This window comes from Pseudochaenichthys georgianus, chromosome 24 (genome assembly GCF_902827115.2).
Source record: "Pseudochaenichthys georgianus chromosome 24, fPseGeo1.2, whole genome shotgun sequence".
Taxonomy (NCBI): domain Eukaryota; kingdom Metazoa; phylum Chordata; class Actinopteri; order Perciformes; family Channichthyidae; genus Pseudochaenichthys; species Pseudochaenichthys georgianus.
Window position 1 is genome coordinate 28391254 of NC_047526.1, and position 19774 is coordinate 28411027.

The following is a 19774-nucleotide window of genomic DNA, read 5'->3' on the forward strand; positions in this document are numbered from 1 at the left end:
TGGCACCGAGGCTTCACCCTGAGACCGGGGATGGAGATGCAGCAGGAGGGAGAACACACCACCTGCTAGGCCCATGGCCCAACGTGACGCCTACTTGTTTGGGAAATTTGGGTGAAGCAACGTACTGGGATTCTTTCGATCGGAGCTCGATGAGAAATGTGTGTCCTCTAGCAGAGACGGGTGATTTAGCTGTGAGTGAAGGGTCGGACTTTGTTTTGCGGATTTTGATAAAAATAAATGATGGTCAGCATATATACCGTGCTCTTCATGTTGGAAGCAATTTATATTCTTAGTCATCACGCAGTGGTACTTTTTTGAGATTGCTGATGTGTACAGTATGTGTAGTATTTCTGCCTTTGCTGCAAAGTATAAAAACGTATTTCTTTGTCTTAAAAGTTATTAGTTCTTGTCAGACTTGTCCAACCCCCCCCCCCCCCCCCACTGTCAGGGAACTGACAAGATGTGATGAAAGCACGACAACAACTTCACATATTTGACATTGATGTAGATTTCTATTATCTTCACTTTACATCACTGTTGATGCCCTGACATTTGATTGACCTCTTGTTGTTTCATCTCGTCCAAAATAATCTTACATAATGTGCCAATTAGAAAAGATAATTGGCCTAATCAAATACACATCTAAAGTTCACTCGGCACGGTATGAAATGCTTCACTGACTTCAGCGCCATTTACTTCCACTTGAGAAGTTCGTCTGCAGGTACAGGCTGTAGCACTGCAGGGTTTTGCACCCTAAAAATAAACCCTAGGCTGAATCACTCTGATGACGCCTGTTGGTAAGAATAGGTGCGAGTTGATAGGTAAAAAAAGGATGTTATTGATCTCCAGCTAAATATCCACTAATACGTTCATAAATTCACTACAAACTCAAGAGCTTTAACTTGCTCGCTAATTGGTACACATCCAAGACACTTTGATGGGACTTTCATCTGCATGTTGCATCTGCACAGTCTCCGTCTTCATTTCCATGTCAAGAATGTGGTGCAACATGTGGACATTCATTAAAGGGGACCTATCATGCAAAATGCACTTTTGTACGTCTCTTATACATGAATATGTGTCCCCGGGGTGTCGGGGAACTCACCAAGTGTCACAACCCTCTCTCTTTTCCTCCATACCCAAATCTCTAAAAACGGGGCTGCAACTGAGCTGATCCAGATTTGATTTTCTCTGACGTCAGAAAAGGTGTGCTCCGCCTATTTGGGCAACTCTCCACCTATCAGGGGAATGAGAGGTTGGGCCACGGCCATTGCCCAACCTCTCATTCACATATAGGCTGTCGGAAAGCTAAATCTCCCCCAGTCACATCTGTGTTTTTGCCTGCTCTTGCCAGGATATCTAAGGGAGTAAAACGTTGTGCTTTTGTTGGCTGCAAGAATCGGGACTAGGGACTGCATGCAATGCCATCCCTGGAAAAAGAAGAAGAAAGAATCTGTGGCAGAAGACTCCGGCAGATTTCTGCTTGTGTGTTCAAAACATTTTACCACGGACATGTTTATGAACTAGATTTTTTTCGCCGGACAAAATTAGAAAAGTGCCGGTCAAAGGTCTTCTTTGTTATTTATTGAGCTTTAAAACAAATGAATAACGAACGACTCTATATAATAATATAAGAATAATACACGGAGGACGGAGCCTCTCTTTTTCTCCCCCTCTTCTGAGAGCCCAGCAGCTGATCTCCCTCTCCTGCAGGGGGGCGTGGTCAGCTGCAGCTCATTTGCATTAAAGCTACGTCACAGAATCAGCCCTTGCAAAAACAGGGCTGGAAAAGAGGAAATGGAGCGAAATGAGGCATGGCTAAAATGCATGATCTTTGGTTTGGTATTTTGAAAAAAAAAACTTCACAGACATGTTTTATATAGGTATGACCCTACAATATATTATTCAAATATAGCATGATAGGTCCACTTTAAGCAAAGGAGGTGGTTATTATCGGGATAATGTACTCAGATGTAGCTGAGAGTGCTGCAATGCTCTCTATTTAATAACCATAATGGCCTGAAAATTCAATATATATATATATATATATATATATATATATATATATTTATAAAACGGACAAGTCAAATCAAGCAATCTGATTGGTTCTTAGCCGTGATATACTGAGCGTATACCACGGGTAGAATTGTAAGTTACTTTTCACAACAAGTCAGTATCCCTCCGCGTCTGAGAAAAACAGTATACCGTTAGGCTGAAAAGCAAACTGCCTGCAGTTTGCTTTTCATACTGGAACAAGAAAGCAGCGGAGAAGTAACGGGGCAGAAACCCTCCTTTTTACGCAGCGGTCCAGACATACACATCAAACGGCAAAACATATTCAGTGTGCAGTTCCTTTGGCATAAGGGCAGGGACATCTAGATACTTCCCAAGGTCTGACATCATGAATTGAACTACTTTTAAAGCAAGCAACGATGTTTTCAAATCTGTAATCAAAGAGGTCCGCAAAAATACTATCGGCCAATCAGATTGCTTGATTTGACTTGTCAGTTTTATAAATATATTTACATTTCTTCTGTTACGAAACAAACTTACAAAGCATAAGATGGAAACATTTAAGATTAACTTCGACCTCCGGGGGGTCTTACTATGGAGGAGTGGATTGAGCAGTGCCTATCTCCAGAAAAAAAAGCACCTAAACGACGACATGCAGAGCTACGTGAAGAGCAGGTAGACCAACTGGAAAAGTACCAGCATTCAAAAGCTTTCTGATGCAGGTCTTGAAACAAAGCAGAGAAAGTATGACCGTTAGTGGCCACAGGTACGAAAGCTCTCTCCAGAGCTACTGGAAGCCAAATCTCGGGGACCGGAGAAAGTGGAGCAATATTCTCACCACGCCAAGCAACAGCCTAGAACAACTTCAACAAGTAACCACGTAAGCCATGCTACTGATGCTGGACAGGTTTTCAGTGGGTGCACAATAAACGGCAACATACAACTGAATGTAAATAAATAGCCAAATAATGAATCAACGCTCTCTGTCTAATATGTTCGCTAGCTGTTAGTGTTGTTGCATAGCAACCACCTCGCACTATGTTTCGCGCAGAAGGCAACGGAGGGACTATTTTATTTGGAACATCATTATTTACTAATAAAAACTATTTAAATTAGAGTGTGTATTTTTTTTTCATATTGCCACACTTGGTAACCGTTTTATAAAAGCAATAGCTCACTTCAGGCCGTGATATATGCTCATTATATCACAGCTAAGGGGCGTGGTTCGGCCCGACGCGAAGCGGCCTGTCGTGAGCTATTGCTTAAATATATATCCAGTTTACTTCGTTTTAACATTGCTATTGCTTTGTATGTCGGGGGCGGAAGATTCATGTGATTGGTTGTTGGTCGCGTTGCTCGCAAAAAATCCCCAAGCTTTCAGACACGCCCACCTCCAAGATTTTCAAGATTTTTTTTACGCTGCTGTGTGGACGGGCCGTTAGTGTTTCTGCAAAACACTAAGAATTCAGGCTAAAAATGTTCCTTCCCAATGATAGTACGCCCAGCACTAGCAATAAATTAGAGAGAAAAAGTGTACTCGGAATACAACTTTATTTTGTATTTTTCCCTGAAGATACTACCCTTGCATTGGTTTGTGCCCCATGATGCAAAAGGATACAGTATATGCTTATAAACGGTTCAGGGCCAAAACCTTTATTTTTGTTAGAAATATCCCAAAGGAAGCTGCACACTAAGCTTCTTGGTCCCAATGCTGATTTTGTCACCTGCGTATAATTTCATTTAATCAGAGTTATACCAGACAGTCGACCGGCTTCTCACAGTATTCCCAGCACTGTCAGCTTTCTTATTGAAGATTTCGTTTTTATGCCTTATTCTTGAAGGCACCCACCAGCCTCGCACAATAAAAGAGCTTTATTTCTGACTCTGCAGCTTTCTGATGTTTTAACAATTAATGAGTTTGTATATATAGATTCTTTATGCGCTGGGTTCAATTTACCCTTAAAGGAGGTTATGTAATGCTCGGGATTTTACACAACAATCTTTGAGTAAATACATTTATAAAACATCAGCAAACTGTGGAAAATGCCCCCACAATATCTTAAGACCTAGATGCTGTTTCTACATTGGTTGTTTTGTTTGACAGATCAAATCCATAATATACTTAGTTCATTATCACATAAGAGAAAGACAATCAGCAAATTCAAATTGAGAAGTTAACTAGGGAAACATTTAATTGACAGGGGTTTCAGCTGTAGAGGATTGTATCAAAAGACCAATACACATGTTTGAGCTTCATGGGCCACGGCACATGTGTAATATTTGAAGGCTATATAGGCGTGGGTGTCCTGAGGGGATCTGCGCTATCTGCATCAAGGCCTTTCAGTATAGATCTGTATCTAGTTTGATCAACCACAATCCATTGCGGTTGCTTATTGAAAATGGTGCAGTGTGCTGCGTTGAGACACTGGCTCTGGTCTAGCTCAAGCCCACAGTGATGACAGTGAGTCAAAGTAGAGCTGCACAGACAAATAAATGGCTGCCACCCAGACCTATTAGTGTCTGCAACCACAGCAGAGTAATAAGGGGATTTCACAGATGCGATCGATCTTTATTCCAGGAAATGCAGGATTTACAAGATTCTCATCAGCTGTTTTTTCCTGTAGGACAGGCATGGACGGCGCATTGAATCATCCACACTTACATCTTGTCCTGTCCTGATGACATGGCTAACAGATGGTGCAGAGTGTGTGGGACATAGTACCAGCTGTCAGTACAGGAGAATGGAGTGTGTTTTTGTTTTGCACAAAAAAGAAAAAGAAAACCAAGCCCTCAAAGTTAAGCCCAAATGAGTGCTTCTCAAACTTTAAATGTGTCTTTGACCTTATTTGCAGTCGCTATAGAGTTGTTATGGCTGAAGAAAAAAGTAACTGACACTGCACAGCATACTGCACGGTTATTATCACCTCGTTGCTGAAAATGAGCAAACAGTTATATATAATTGCCAAAATAAATTCTTGCTCTTGGAAATCCTCGAAGGTTGAAAATGAATGCTTGGTTTGTGTCTCAAACCATGCAGGGGCGTACATTTGAGGGAAGTGGGCATGGGAAGTCCGTGCATTTGATGTGTCAGAAGGTCTGGGAACTCTTGAATCATACCAGCCGAATCTTTAATGTGATTTAACAATACGCAGATTTATTATTATTTTTATAATTTTAGCTCTAAATGTAACAACCGTGAAATGGACGAAGATGCTGGAATATAGCACACGCACTCTTTGGCCAGCCCTAGTGGAGTGGATTCCCTAAATGGGTCTCATGACCATATAGTCAATATTTATACTCTCCTATTTTTTTGTCTTGTTTTTTTTTGGGCAAATTAATGTAATTTAAAATAAGATATAATCTTCTCACGAAAAAATACAATTCACCACCAGCTGTACAGAAATGGCTTTTATTTCTAAGACATATTAGATACTGAAGACACAGCCATGCTCTCTGTGGTTAGTAAAAGAAAGTACCGTACTTTTCGGACTATAAGCCGCGACTTTTTCCCCCATTTTTTTTGTACAGCTAACGGCCACTAGGGAACCTCCTAAATCTATGGATTTTACAGGTACAATTAACCACCTTTAACTCTATGGGCTCTATGACCGGTCCGCGCCCGCCACCTTTAAGCGGCGGGGGCTCCAGCAGGAAAAGCTGGAGGCCGGAAAAGAGTGAGACAGGTAGCGCGCCAAAGTAAAAGTGGAACCGAGAGACAGAACGAGAGCAAGACAGACGGACAATTTAGCTGCTGCGGCTTATATGCAGGTGCGCTTTATAGTCCGAAAAGTACGGTAATTGTGTTATTGGTCATTAAGCTTGACATTGTACTGGCTTACATAAGACTGCATACTAAAAAGAAAATTCTCTGGTTTCTGTTTGCTGAATTTCTGAATGACTCAAGAGTGAGCAGTCTAGGAAATGTAATATTTACTAATAATTGACCGTGTCCCTCCTCATCCACTCTGAAAAACATATTTTTCTATGCATAATACATTCCATAGAAAGCTCTTGCGGAGTGAGCCTTTACCAAACAGTAAGCGAGCAGAATACAAATGCCCCCGAGTCACGCCTCCCTGCTAGTGCCTCTCGTTATGGATTGGGAAATATTGATCCGTTTCCTTGTGTAGGAAGAAAAAAGGTGTAAATGTTCGCTTTATACTTTCATTGTTTAAAAAAAAGAAGGGAAAAACTCAATGTCGAATAGGAACTGTTCCAAAAATCGCTAAATGTACACAAGAAGAATACGAAAAAGGAGTCTTTTGATATGATTTAATTGATGCTAATCGTAACCTGGTAATACAAAATGTAAAGAAAATACAATCTAAAAGCTTGCCAAGCCAAGATCCTTCACATGGATGAAATAACAACCTTGAGATTGATCCTTGAGGAACTTTTTGCGATAAGCATATATTATGTTTCCCTTTTGTAATAATAATATTAAACCTTTTAAGTTATTTATTCAAAAGGGCAAAGTAATGCCTAATTAAACTGATCAAGAAAACATCCAGTTAAGGAGATAGATTGGAAGTTTCCCAAAGCATTTGACAAAACATGGAAAGCATTTAAAGTTATTTTGTCCTCATCACGACGCGGAGAATGTTTTTGTTTTTCATTATGTTTTTCTGTCTCTTGGCAAAACAAGAAATGACAGCTTGGTTGGTGAGTTCAAGGCGACTTATTGCCCTCTCTGATAACGTGTTAGAAATATTAAATGTCAGATTTGTTTTCACATATTTTGTCCTTATCTGGTCAATTGTTTTAGATAAATGTTATTATTTTTTGTGACTAATTGTTTTCTAATCACTTTGTCAATTGAGCAACCAAGAACTATGTTGCTGACTTTCAAATTACTTCACTGTAGCAGAATGGTTTCATCACAACTTTTCAGCTTACGTTTATAGTCACACTGTAAGGTTTCTTAAAGGGGCCCTGTCGTGGCTTCCTTCCTTGTTTTTCTTTCAAGCCACTAGAGCAAACCCCCAGGAAGTGCGCCGGACTCTGTGCCCAACTTCCGTATCAGTCTGTGATGTCACCCGGCCCAAAACGACTTTTCCCCATTGGCTAACATGGGGAAAGAGACGTCTGTAAATCAGCGGATACTTTTTTTAATACTAAATAAACTACCCAGTATGAACTATTGTATAGCCCTTACTAGAATCATTCGGTCCTTAAAGTTGTAAAATGTACTAAAAGCTGAATCTAGATTTATTTTTTCTCTCCATTCATTCTAGTGAGCCGAGAGTGGGAGCTCGGGGGGCGGGGCTTAATGGGCAACTCAACTGCGCATGCTCTAGCCAAGCATGACGGGTAATCTGTGACGTTTCGTTCTCTCAAAAGTTGGGCCATTTTGCCTTCATGCGCCAATGAGCAGCTCTCATAGGAAAGAACGAGACTCCGCCTCCCACGCTGTATCCAGTTCTTATTATACATCCATGCACTCGACGCCTTAAACAGACATTTTTAAATCGTTTTCTTCCTTTATATTACTTACAGTTTGAAGAGTTACTTGGCCTCAAATGGTTAGATGATGTTATGCGATGTGTTTGCTCAAAAATAAAATAACAAACTTTTACACATGCACTAAAGAAAAGGCCTTTTTATTAATCAAAACAAATAGGCAAAACTCAAATAAAATAACAAACAACTTGGATATTCTTTCTTTCTGATAAGGCTTATATACTTAAAGGGTAATTGTACGGTTAAAAACTGTGCCTCGACGGCGTCTTTCTAACAGGTTGCTGCCCATCACTGTCACTTTAGAGGAGGCGACGTGGAAATTGTAGTCTTTTATAGCAGGGTGTCCGCGGGGTCTTAAAAAGTATTAAAAGTCGATAAATCAATTTAGCAAAAATGAAGGCTATTAAAAAATATAAAACGGCATTTTCCAAGGTATTACATTGTGTATCTTGTTTTCAATAAGTATATGAATTGCCAAAGAGGTTGTGTTCTACAGTCTGCCTGAATGTAATCATTGCGTAGGTGTGTAGTGTGATTCTGTGTAGTTTATTTATGGCATCCCGTTGGATTTGACTTCATCTGAACAGGACATCGCACGCTCACTGCTTGATAGCGCGTTAAAAGGTCCGTTAAAACTCAAAGTGGCGACGAGGTCTTAAAATGTATGGAAAGGATCTTAAAAAAGGTCTTTAAAGGTATTACATCTGACTTCAGGATTCCTGCATATACCCTGTATAGTGTCTTGACTACAGATGTCACAATTAGGTTGTGACAAGCTACAAAATGTAATACCTTGGAAACTAAGGTTTTGTTTGTATTGATTTCTGTCACAGTGGTCAGACAGGTTTGAGGCCTCTGTGGCTCTGCTGTCTGTCTGAGGCAGTGATGGTCGCTGGGCTTATCTCTTCAGAACAACTGTGTGTGGCTTACCAATGATGGCAGGAAGCTGTTGTCATAGTGACAAAGAGAAAACTATTTCACTGTTAACTTTTGGTTTTGACATTCCAATTAGCTCAACTGATCTCAAGGTGTTGTTGCCTTAGCACCTGCACACTGCCAGCTATCATGGAGCTCATATAAGTTTTATGAAGAAACTTAAAGTGATCCTACAAGGAAGCTATTGTGTGTGTGGAAATGTTTTATTACACTTGTAAGGACTGTGACTCGTTATTTTTTCATTATTATCGAATCTGTTAATTGTTTGCTTGACTAATTGAATACGCGTTTGGTTCATCAAATAAGATATTATTTGTAAATGGCAGTTAAGAGCGAATTTGGCTTAGATATTTCAAATATCATAGCTAAATATAAAATGGCAGAACTCAGTCTAAATAAAGGATATTCTTTATTTATGCAGTCAATTGATTGTTTTTATATTGAAAACATTGAATTTCCATATCTGCAAACCAAAGAGCACACATTATTTTCCCAAATGAATTACTTCCCAAGTTACGTAGAGAGATGACTGATTTTGTTTTTGTGTGTGTTTCAGGGACAGCCGGTTGGCCAGTGTGATTTCAATACTCGACTGTTATGCATGGAAAAGGAGATAATTTCTCCCCGGAAGGAAAAGATGAAGACCGGACAGATCGACAAAACCAAGGAGCCATTCAGCGTCCGAAACAAACCCTTCTTTGACATTCATTTATCACGCAAGGTAATGTGAACAAAGAAACTCTTCACTTTCAAGCCCATTTTGCTCCTCATTTCATTCAAAGATGTAAAATCCCACATATTCCATATTTATATGAAATATGTGAGTCATGTTCCAGTTACCTCTTTTAAAATGTAAATTAGGCCCAATTTTAGAAGCCAAAAAATAGAGCAATTGAAAGACTTCTATGGACCAGCCTCTTGTGGAAAGCACAGTCTCCCAGAATAGGGAATCTGGCCTGAAAGCTGGTCCTCCTGCTAAACCAGATATGCTGAACCCTGCATATGAAAACTGTCAGAAATCTGGCTCCTGCCATATGTTAAACCTCGATGGAGGAGTCTTTCGTTCTGCTGGAGGTGTGGACCAGTTATTTAATCTGCAAAGCTACTAGAGTGTCAAAGTAGCTTGAAAGCTATTCTTTCTGTATATATTTAACTTGAAAAAGGATTATGAACATTTCCCTATAGATGACTTTTGGTCAATTAAAAAAATAGTTCGGATATGTAACATTTATTTATAAAGCGTAAGTAAGTAACATTTATTTCGTAAGTAACATTGATTTATAAAGCACTTTTCACAGACATAGTCACAAAGTGTTTGACAAAGCATTAAAACATCATACGAATACAAACGTGCTAAAAACACAATACACAATAAAAACACATTAAACAATAAAATGATAAAAATAAAATTATGTTTTTATGAATATTTGTTTATTATAGCTTTAGTTGTGTTTTGACCGGAGGATTGTGTCCAAATGTCCAGTGTCCAAATGTCTCGTTCTTTGCCACCAAAGAGTCACTACTTTCTGTATTACCTCTGATAGCCCAGTATCCATCATGGTGCTGTTTGCTTTACTGGTTATCATTGATTGGTCAAACACAAGCCTTTAGCCTTGTCTATAATTGCCAATGATTTATTCTGCCTACATCTTTGCCTCTGTCCGTTTGAATTACCCAGGAGGTATAGGTGTGAAAAGATGGCAGTGGAATATAGCAATACAAGTATGGGAATATTATATAGTCTTTTTTGCAGTACCCAGTAATGGCAAGTATTGTTGCCATTTGCCCTATAATACTAACATTATGTGTAAAATAAATGTTGGGTCTTAAAGGTCACCTATTATGCAAAATCCACTTTTTCATGTCTTTTAAACATAAACATGTGTCCCCTCTGCGTAAAGAGATTCTGAACGTTTCAGGAAAAAAGATTCGCTCTCTTTTTGTCCTGATCCATTTATATAAAAACCTCTCTGAAAATGAGCTGATCAGATTTTGGCCACTTTATGATGTCATAACGATTTTTTGGCTTGTGTAACCGTTAGCCAATCACCAACCAAGGTAACCCCCCCCCCCCCCACCTTATCACCTGAATCTCCCCTAGAGCACCATTGTGTTCTTTGTAACCAAATATCTCTCAGAGGGGCGTGGGGAGGGGCTCCTTATTTTCATCTAAAGTAAAAGACACAGAGGGTGTTTCTCAATGTCGAGGACGCTTCCTTTGTAGGACATGTCTTCCGAGTCAGGTCCTTCAGAAGCGAGGCAAGAATCCTTCCTAGCCTCGGAAAACGAAGAATGGTGGAACAGGCTTGCAGGTGTGCGTCATATGCGAGGCCCCGCCTTAAAGTGGACCTATCATGCTATATTTCAAAGATATATTGTAGGGCCATACTTATATAAAACATGTCTGTGAAGTTTTTCAAAACACCAAACCGATCACCCATTGTAGCCATCCCTCATACTGCTCAAACCCCTCTTTTGAAGCCCTGTTAGAGAAACGCGGATTGTGTGTCCTTAGCTTGAAACAAAGAACGAAGATGAGGCGGAGCTAATGCCTGATCAAAATTCTACCGGAGATAAAGTTAAATTCGGTTGTGATAAAACGCCATCCTGTTTAAACCACGTCAAAGATTATTTCTGAAACAGTATGGAGCTCAAATGCTTTTTCTCTTGCGGGTTTATCACAAGGTGAGTTCTTTTTTTATTTCCTGCTTTTTAAACACATGTGCTCTCCAGTACAGGTTAGCTCTGCGTGTTAGAGAGGCTTGCTAATGTAAACAAAGATGTCCAAAACACTTCAGGCATTGTTTCTGATAGCAACTTTCTGTGGGTTCGCCGCCGCTATGACGTCACAGCAGATGGAAATCTGTATCCGCTCGTTGTACCCCCGTTTTAAAAAGATTTGGGTACGGAGGAAAAGAGAGGGTTTTATTTTCTGACGCTGCGTGAGTTCTCCGACGCACCGGGGACACATATTTATGTATAAAAGACATCACAAAGTACATTGTGCATGATAGGTCCCCTTTAAATGGAGTGTGATTTCCGCCAAATATTTTTTTAATTGGTCCGTGCGCAAAGCATTGTGGGGATTTTAAGACCGCGGAGGATACACATGTGCAGCCTCGAAATTTCCCGCAACGAAGGACGCCAGCCTCGGTAGCATTCCAAGGATCCTGGACATTGGAACAGTCAGGGTCGGCCCTGACCAATTTGCTGCCCTAGGCAAGATTTTAGCTGGCGCCCCCCCCCCCCCACAACTGCAGACACTTACACTTACTATGACTCGCGCGTGCATGGTTGTGGTGTATATTGTGTAATATTGAAGTTGAAAGCATCAATCTGGTGCACTTTGAGAGCAACATTAGGAAATCTATGGATACATCTCTCAACACCCATATGAAACAGAACTGTAAGTAGATTTTCTTTTTCTTTATGGATATTTTACAAATCACTCACCTTTCAAACTGTATTCTTGTTTATTAATAACAACTTTTTTGTACTGTCATATAGTATTTTATACCTGGTTTTCACCTATTCTCTTGTTTTTTTATAACTATAATGATCATATAAAGGTATGCCTTTACCTCACTGAGCTGAGGTTATCAGAGCCTCTCAGTCTTTCAGGAGAGAGCTTTCTAAAGCTCTCCCCCCCGCGGCCGCTTACACAGTAAATTCCAATGTTAATAAAAGCACACACAAGCTGTGTACGTTTTTTGGAAGTTTGATTTATTTTAAATTAACACAAATATAAAATTAAAACCTATAATTGCACACTAAAACCATTATTTCAAAAAAAGAACAATTTCATAAAAACCTCTGGTTTTTACTGGGACTGGGGCAGTTCAACTTGATTTTGGGGGGGGGGGGGGGGGGGGGGGTGTGCCATAGTTTATGGGCGCAGTACGCAATATAGGCGTAGTTCTGTTAGTATAAGATAATAAGATGTACTTTGTTGATCCATAATCGGAAAATTGTGATGTTATGAAATACAAAAAAATTAAGGGCCGGCCCTGGGAACAGTCCTTCGGCAGGACTCGATGACGTAACATCCTTGAAATAGTGGCTCTGGAGGAGCCTTCCTTGACATTGAGAAACACCCAGAATCAGCACTTTTGAAACAGGGCTGAAAAAGAGGGGATTATGGGATGCTACAATGATCTGTTTGGTATTTCAAGCCAAACACTTCAGAGACATGTTTTGTATATATCTGAGACCTATAATATATTGACAGGGTTGGGTTGTAACGGAATACATGTAACGGCGTTACGTAATCAGAATACAAAAATCAAATAACTGTATTCAGCTCGCGTTACATTTGAAAAACGAGTAATCTGATTACAGTTACTTTCGTAAACCTGAAGTGAATACATTTTGGATTACTTATTGGAATTATTGGTGGAAATATTTCCTCAACATTTAATATTCATTACTAAAGGTACAGCGCACAAAACCTATTGCCGCCGCAGATGGACCAAATAAGGGAGCGTTTGAAAACAATTTGCGGGTCCGCTCAGTGAAATAATAACAACGAAACATGGAGGAACAAAAGTCTGCGTTTAAAGTGTGCGTGTGTGTGTGTGTGTGTGTGCGCGCGTGTGCGTGCGCCCCTGCGCCTGCGCCCGTGTGCGTGCGCCCCTGCGCCTGCGCCCTTTCTAATGATTCTGAAGGTAAACACAGTGAAGGCGTTGCGTGAAAGGCGTTGCGTGAAAGGCGTTGCGTGAAAGGCGTTGCGTGAAAGGCGTTGCGTGAAAGGCGTTGCGTGAAAGGCGCTGCGTAAAGGCGCTGCGTGAAAGGCGCTGCGTGAAAGGCGCGGCACGCTCCTCTTCTCAGAGGCGGAGTTAACCCTCCCGCTGCCTCCTGGTGCTGCAGAGATTTCATGAAGTGAAGGAGGTTTTCCTTCTATAAAACACTACTGTGAGTGCCTAACCCTTCTAAGCCGTGTCCCTCACTCCTCACATCCCGAGCTGCATCCCCAAAAAGTTTATTATGTTACATCGTTTCAGATGTTAAGTTTCAGTTGTGCTCTTGATAAGCCATTAAAACGGTAAAAACACATTCAGTTTCCTTTTGCTTTTTGTGTCTCCGATACACCAAAACATTCCCATCTGTGATGGAAAAAGAAAGTAATCCAAAAGTAATCTAAAAGTAATCTGAATACGTAATTGTAACGTTCAGAGCCATGTATTCAGTAATCAGTAACTAATTACATTTACAAAGTAACCCTCCCGACCCTGTATATTGATGAAAAGCAGTATAATATGGGACCTTTAAAACAGTAACTTTTTTGGACTAATTTGTTTCAGATCACATTTTTGGGATTTTCCTTGTTATTGTCTCATAATAAAAACATTTTCACGGCTCAGGTTGTCGTGCTGTGCTGCTCACAGGATAAGGACATCAGAGCTTGAATATCTGTGAAGCCTCTCTTCAAAGGCTTGCACTTGTGCCCTAATATCAGATTTGTAGGAGGTCAGAGCATGATTAATTTGATGTTTTGTTCGGGCCAAGATCAGTCGAAAATCTTGGCACTGCGTAATCGCAGATGATCAAAGTACACGGCGGGGGTGAAGTTTTAGACATTTATTTTCTTGTGGGCGCAGGTCGCTCTCTGCCAAACACTGAGATCCTGGAGTTTTTGTATGAATAGTTGGGCTACCTCTGGTCTAACCTTGTGCTGTCCACACACTAAGAACCTTCATGATGAATCGCCTCTACTCTTCGAGGGGCAGCTTGATAAAGGAATTAAGCACTGGAACTATGTCTGGTTCTGACTGCTCTATTGTGTTGTGCAGCGGCCATCTGCTCCACATACAGTCATATCTCTGTTGTACGGGACACTGACAGAGGGAAACTGGAATCTGGCTCATTAATTCAAACCAGCACAACCCCTCACTTCATGGCATGTCCACCAGAAATTCCTTTTTAGGGATATTTCAGTCAGACGGGAGTTGTATGATTGCTTTTGTCTGTTGCTAGGCTGCTGGTTTTCATCTCAGACACTTGCACATTCATGCCGCCATTTCCCACCAATTGGGACCATTTGTTATTTTTCTGCTTCCTTCACTGGTCCAATTATCCTACAAAGACCCCTTTTTGTATTACAGACATTGTACGCTGGGACAACCAGATAATACTATTTGGAATTTCCCCTTTGTATCACTCGAATGGTCATGGCAGACGATACATTTTTCATTAGAAAATAATTCTGACTTTAATGGCATTTCACAACTTGTTGTTGGTGGTGCCTGTTTCTGTAACCATTTGCATTTTGCATGTTTGTTTTGTACCTTTGTGTTAATACATGCTTTTTCCTTAAAAGATGGGTAGTTTTGTTGCCATTGAGCTGATATAATCCAATCTCCTCACTTACAGTAAAACTAATTACTGCTGACAGTGTCTGCAAACAAGTCTTAAAACCCCACCAAAATCAGATAAAGCAATAAAAAAGTTAAAAAAATAAGCACACTTGTATGTATTTCCGTTGTATGAATGCATTAAGTGTGCCATTATTTAATTAAATGAGAATTGGTTCGCTTTTGTCTTCAGTTACTCAAATAGTTGTTTTCATTAGCCGCTTTCACACCAAGTACTTTGCCATACTTAGTTCCCAGCACTTAGTACCGCCATGGAACTAAGAGCTGATCGCGTTCACACCGGAATAAGTTCCCTGAGGGAAGATTACGCAAATGAAGCCGCTGACGTCACTTCTTCTTCTTCTTCTTCTGCTTTGGGTTTACTGGCAGGCCGCAAACCACTTCACGGCGTATACTGCCACCCGAAGTCCCCGGCCGGAAGTCCCCGAGTAAATCGCCAGAACACCGACACCTCATCACTCCACCGCTCCCATGTTTTTTTTTTTGTTGCCATAAGTTATTGTCTTTCCGTTGGTGCGCGGGGCTAATGCTAATAATGCTAATGCCAGCAAATACAATGGCGGCTTCACAACACCTTTCAGAGTTTTACGGGGCGTGGTTTGCAATTCGCCCAGCCAATCGAAATTGGTACTTTTTTCTCCCCAGGATAGTACCACCTCTCTAGCAGGCACTACAAATGGGGGTACAAGTTATTGGAACTAAGTACTCTTTTTGGTGTGAACGCAAAATTCAAGGCACTAACGGAACTAAACGGGAAAAGTACGGGTAAAAGTACTCCGGTGTGAACGCACCTATTGTGATAAGGAAAACTTTTCTTTTTGAGATTGAGGTGAAAAGTAAGGGCAACCCAGTTTGGATGTGAAACCTCTGGCTTGTCTGCAGGTAATGGACACTGTTAAACAGACCAACACGTGTTCTTGGCAGAGATCTTTGTAATACTTTGAAGGAATTAGAAATCTAGTCGACCCTGGTATGTTATCTTTGGCAATTTCTTTGCAAAAGACTTGGCAATTTCCACAGAGAATCCAATTATGATGCAGAAATTCGTATTTCCTCCAGGGATTATAGAACTGAATGTTACAGGTTTGGGGCTACAGACAACTGATGATGATTTCTGCAATTTCCATAGAGAGTGGGTTTCACAAGTAAAAAAAGAAAACTAGTCTAAACTCTTGTTGCTTGCTTTGTAATGTTTCATGTTTGTTTCTTTTGTACCAGCTTCTTAAATGGGAATATGTTCTGTGTCTTTTCACATTACCTTAAATGGGATTGTGTTTTAGGCCGTTGTCTTTCTCAAATTGGGCCTTGTATAGTTTTTTAATCATAATCCAACCATTTGTAATCTAAATGATGAATTGATCTTATTTAGTTTCTTCAATTAAACAGTGTTGCGTTGATTCTAAATATACCCTGTGATGAAATCTATAGTTCTCAAGCAGGGAACATTTTAAATTGGAGTATTGACTTATTCATTTCTTGAGAATGAAACCTTTGGCGGAGTGTACCGGAGTTGATAATGTGTCTGTTGCTTTGAAAAAATTATTTATATTCCATTTTTATGTCAAAATCGGAGAGTAAAAGTTAGCTGCTAATGGTAGCCACCAGAGTTATCGCAGCTTCCGGTTTTGGCTATGCGGCACTCTCACACACACATTACCAAATAAGGAGTATGTGGGAGTTCCCCTCGATTCCATTGGCTCTGACGGTTAGAAAGAGATGTCAATCATCAAAATCGACCAAGGGGGGCCAGAGATATGGAAAATCCACCCAAATGACCCCAGAAGTGGGTTTTTTTGTGTGCTAAATCTCTCTTTAAAAGTCAAATTTCACTTGTTTTGCATCAATCTTGATACAGGGTACTTATTATATGTTATAGTTTGGATTCCTAAAGCTTTTAATCTCTGATCCCATCATACAAGGGTGGTTTTCACTATAAGTAATTTTCTTTTTTGGACGGTCACAATAATTAATTTTTTTTTACCGTGTTCAATCTGAATTTACTTTAAAATAAAAACATCTATATGGATTCTGACACTTCTACATCCAACTCACAGGTGTAACCTTGCTCTGAGAAAAAAGATTATTAATTTAACCCTTTTAGAAGGGAAGATATGGTCATTTGTTCTGGGAATGTCATTTTCGAGCCTGAGACCTGAAGAACAGGCTCGGGGCTTAACAAGTTACAATTTTATAATATTTAAATTACAAAAGGAAATTAGATGGGGTTAAATTGCCTTGGTTCTTCGCTGAATGTTTAATATCCCTCGCTCATTTATCACCTGAAGAAATTAAGCCCATGCTGAATAACTTTTCCCTAATATAACTGGTATCTTTGATTGACCCCCGGCCATCACCCTCCTCCTCCTCTCATGAGTCGAGATAGAGGGAAAGACTTTGTGCGAAATTAGTTTTTTTTACCTGAGACTAGATCTCATCTCGATATAACGGTTTGAACTGAGATTGTATTTGGTTAGAGACCTCTAAAGTTGTAATTTAGATACTTTTGCAAGATGGTAGTATTTTAATTGGAGCTCCAATCTAATCACGGCGGGAGAGATTATGGTTGAGAGTATGTACTGAATAGCAAAAAATAATTGTCTTCCTTCAGAATGCAAATGGAAAAATTAAATAGATTCAATAAAATCACCATTGCTGGAGCATTAAAGAAATGTTTTGGTAGGCTGTTGTTTATGTTTACTTAGTCTGTCCCTCTGTTGCTCTCCCAGAGGTTTCTTCAATTGTTCTCCCATTAACTGTGGGCTTTCTTTGGAAGTTTGTCCTTGTCCGATGTGAGGGTCCAAAGACATAGGGTGTCATATTCGTAGTCATACAACTGTAAAGTCCATTGAGACATATTTCAAACGTGTGATATTGGGCTATATAAATAAACTTTGATCGATTGATTGATTACTTAGAGCTACTTTGCTTATTGGAGTTTTTCCTTTCCTATAGTGTGTTTATAACGCCTGACATGCCTCCATTGTACTCCTTTGTTGACTTCTGTAACTCTCGCGCTTCTACTGGCTAGCGCTCCAACACATTTGACCTGATAGGCCAAGGGGTGGGACACTAATCACAACAGAACCGGCCAGCTAACCAATCAGAGCAGACTGGGCTCTAGTTTCAGACAGAGGGTGAAAAGAGGTGCTGCAGCACAGGCAGTATGAGAACAAAAAATAAAGAGCTCTCTGAACATTAAAGCATGGAGACATGTCACACAGTAGAGAAACACAATACAGGTATGAAACCTAAAAATGAGCATTACAAGGCCCCTTTAACTAATCCTCTTGAAATATCTGTTACTTTGAGTGGTAATGACAATCTGATATTGTCTGCGATGACTTTTTAAATATTTGACAAGGTGAATGGGAGACTATATTTCTCGACTATTTGCTAGTCCTTTCCACACTCCCCAGACATTTTCTGATTTCAATTTTCTGATCCCAGGCTTATCCTAAGTTGATTGTCACCTTTGGCAGTGGTGTGGCCCAGAGGCCTACATATGACATGTTTACGAAGTTGTTGCAGAGAATTACATCAGTACATCTTCACATGACTCATCTTCTGTATATACACGGATTTAAAAAAGCAAATATCCCTCCAAAGACAAACAAAACACATTTATTTTTAAATGACATTTTATATATCTGCCAAGCCAGGTGTCCTATGTCTAAGTCACTAGGTAAGGTGTTAGCTATATATTGCTATTTGAAAGGTCACAAATTGTAAACATGTATAGAGCAAATCTGAGTTTGCACTGCAGCTCAGGCTTTGCACAGTTACTCCATCTCAAGTCATGTCAGAGGGATGCAGCTGTAGCAGGTCTAAGTGTTGATCCCAGACAGTGTATTGAGTGCCTGTCTGCAGCCGATCACATAACTGTAATGATGAGATGCTTTCTCCTTTTCCTGACTCGCCTTTCTTTCCAGTCAGCTCAGTCGAATATGTATTAATGCCTCTTAAATTCCTCCTCTTGTTATTGCATCCGAACCTCAGAGTCTTGTCTTGTCAGGTTTGTAGTGGCGAACCAGATACACGCTGTAACTTCTCCCCTACAACATGCCTCATTAGCTGCGTGCTGTCGGTCTGCAGGTTTCCTTGCTGCTCACTGACCTCACACCTCTGTCAGCTCTCCAGTCTGCAGCTGCTGGAGAAGATGGAAACACGGGGTCTTGCTCTTTCAACTCTACCTCCTTTATGTCTGTACTGCAACAAAAACAAACGTCGCTATTGAGCTGAATCTGACCTCAACATCCGAGTTAGTTTGCACCTCAAACACAAGTTAAAAAGTGTCCTTCTGTCCCTTTACACTATCGTTCTAATCCTTTTGCTAGAAAATTATAACTTAGCTAGATCAATCCTTATTAAAGAGGCCTTATTATTAGCATTTTCAGGGTCATTTTTGTATTTTGTGCCTCTACTATGACATATTCAAAAATAGCTTTATTTTTCTCATACTGCCTCCTTTCATGTGTTGAAAGGCTAGCCAATAGAAGCATGGGTGTTACATAGTGATGTCTCTATGTTGCGGAAGTAAACAAAGGAGACCAATGGAGGCGATTTAGACAGAGGGGAGAGTGTGTGGGAGACCATTTAGTCAGTCAACTTTATTGTCAATCTTTCAGTTTGTGTTTACAGACAGAGGGATCGAAATACCGTTTCCCACAATCCTGAATACAAAAATAAAAATATGTATAAATTATGTATATCCTATATATATATATATATATACACAATGAACAGACAGATGCACACATTAAGATAAAAACACAACAATCAATATACAAACAGTCACTTCAATATTTTTGGGAATGTACATTAGTGCAAGATTGTCCGTAGCAGGACTTACTAAACACACTATAGGAAAGGGAAAACCCCAAAAGAATAATCTTGTCTCTTTAAATACATTGTAATAATGAATTAATTCTCCTGCACCAGTGGCCTTGTAATACACCCATCCTCAATTTCTTTCACAAACACACTGCTCTTCA

The 19774-nt window shown here is 40.0% G+C and overlaps 1 protein-coding gene across 1 annotated transcript in view; it reads left to right on the forward strand.

Annotated features, from left to right (window-relative positions):
• rngtt (RNA guanylyltransferase and 5'-phosphatase) overlaps positions 1-19774 on the forward strand; it is a 138987-nt gene that overhangs the window by 65476 nt on the left and 53737 nt on the right. Inside the window, exon 11 of the mRNA XM_034076258.2 lies at positions 8969-9133. Coding sequence (XP_033932149.1) covers positions 8969-9133 — 165 coding nt within the window. The remainder of the gene's footprint in view (positions 1-8968; positions 9134-19774) is intronic.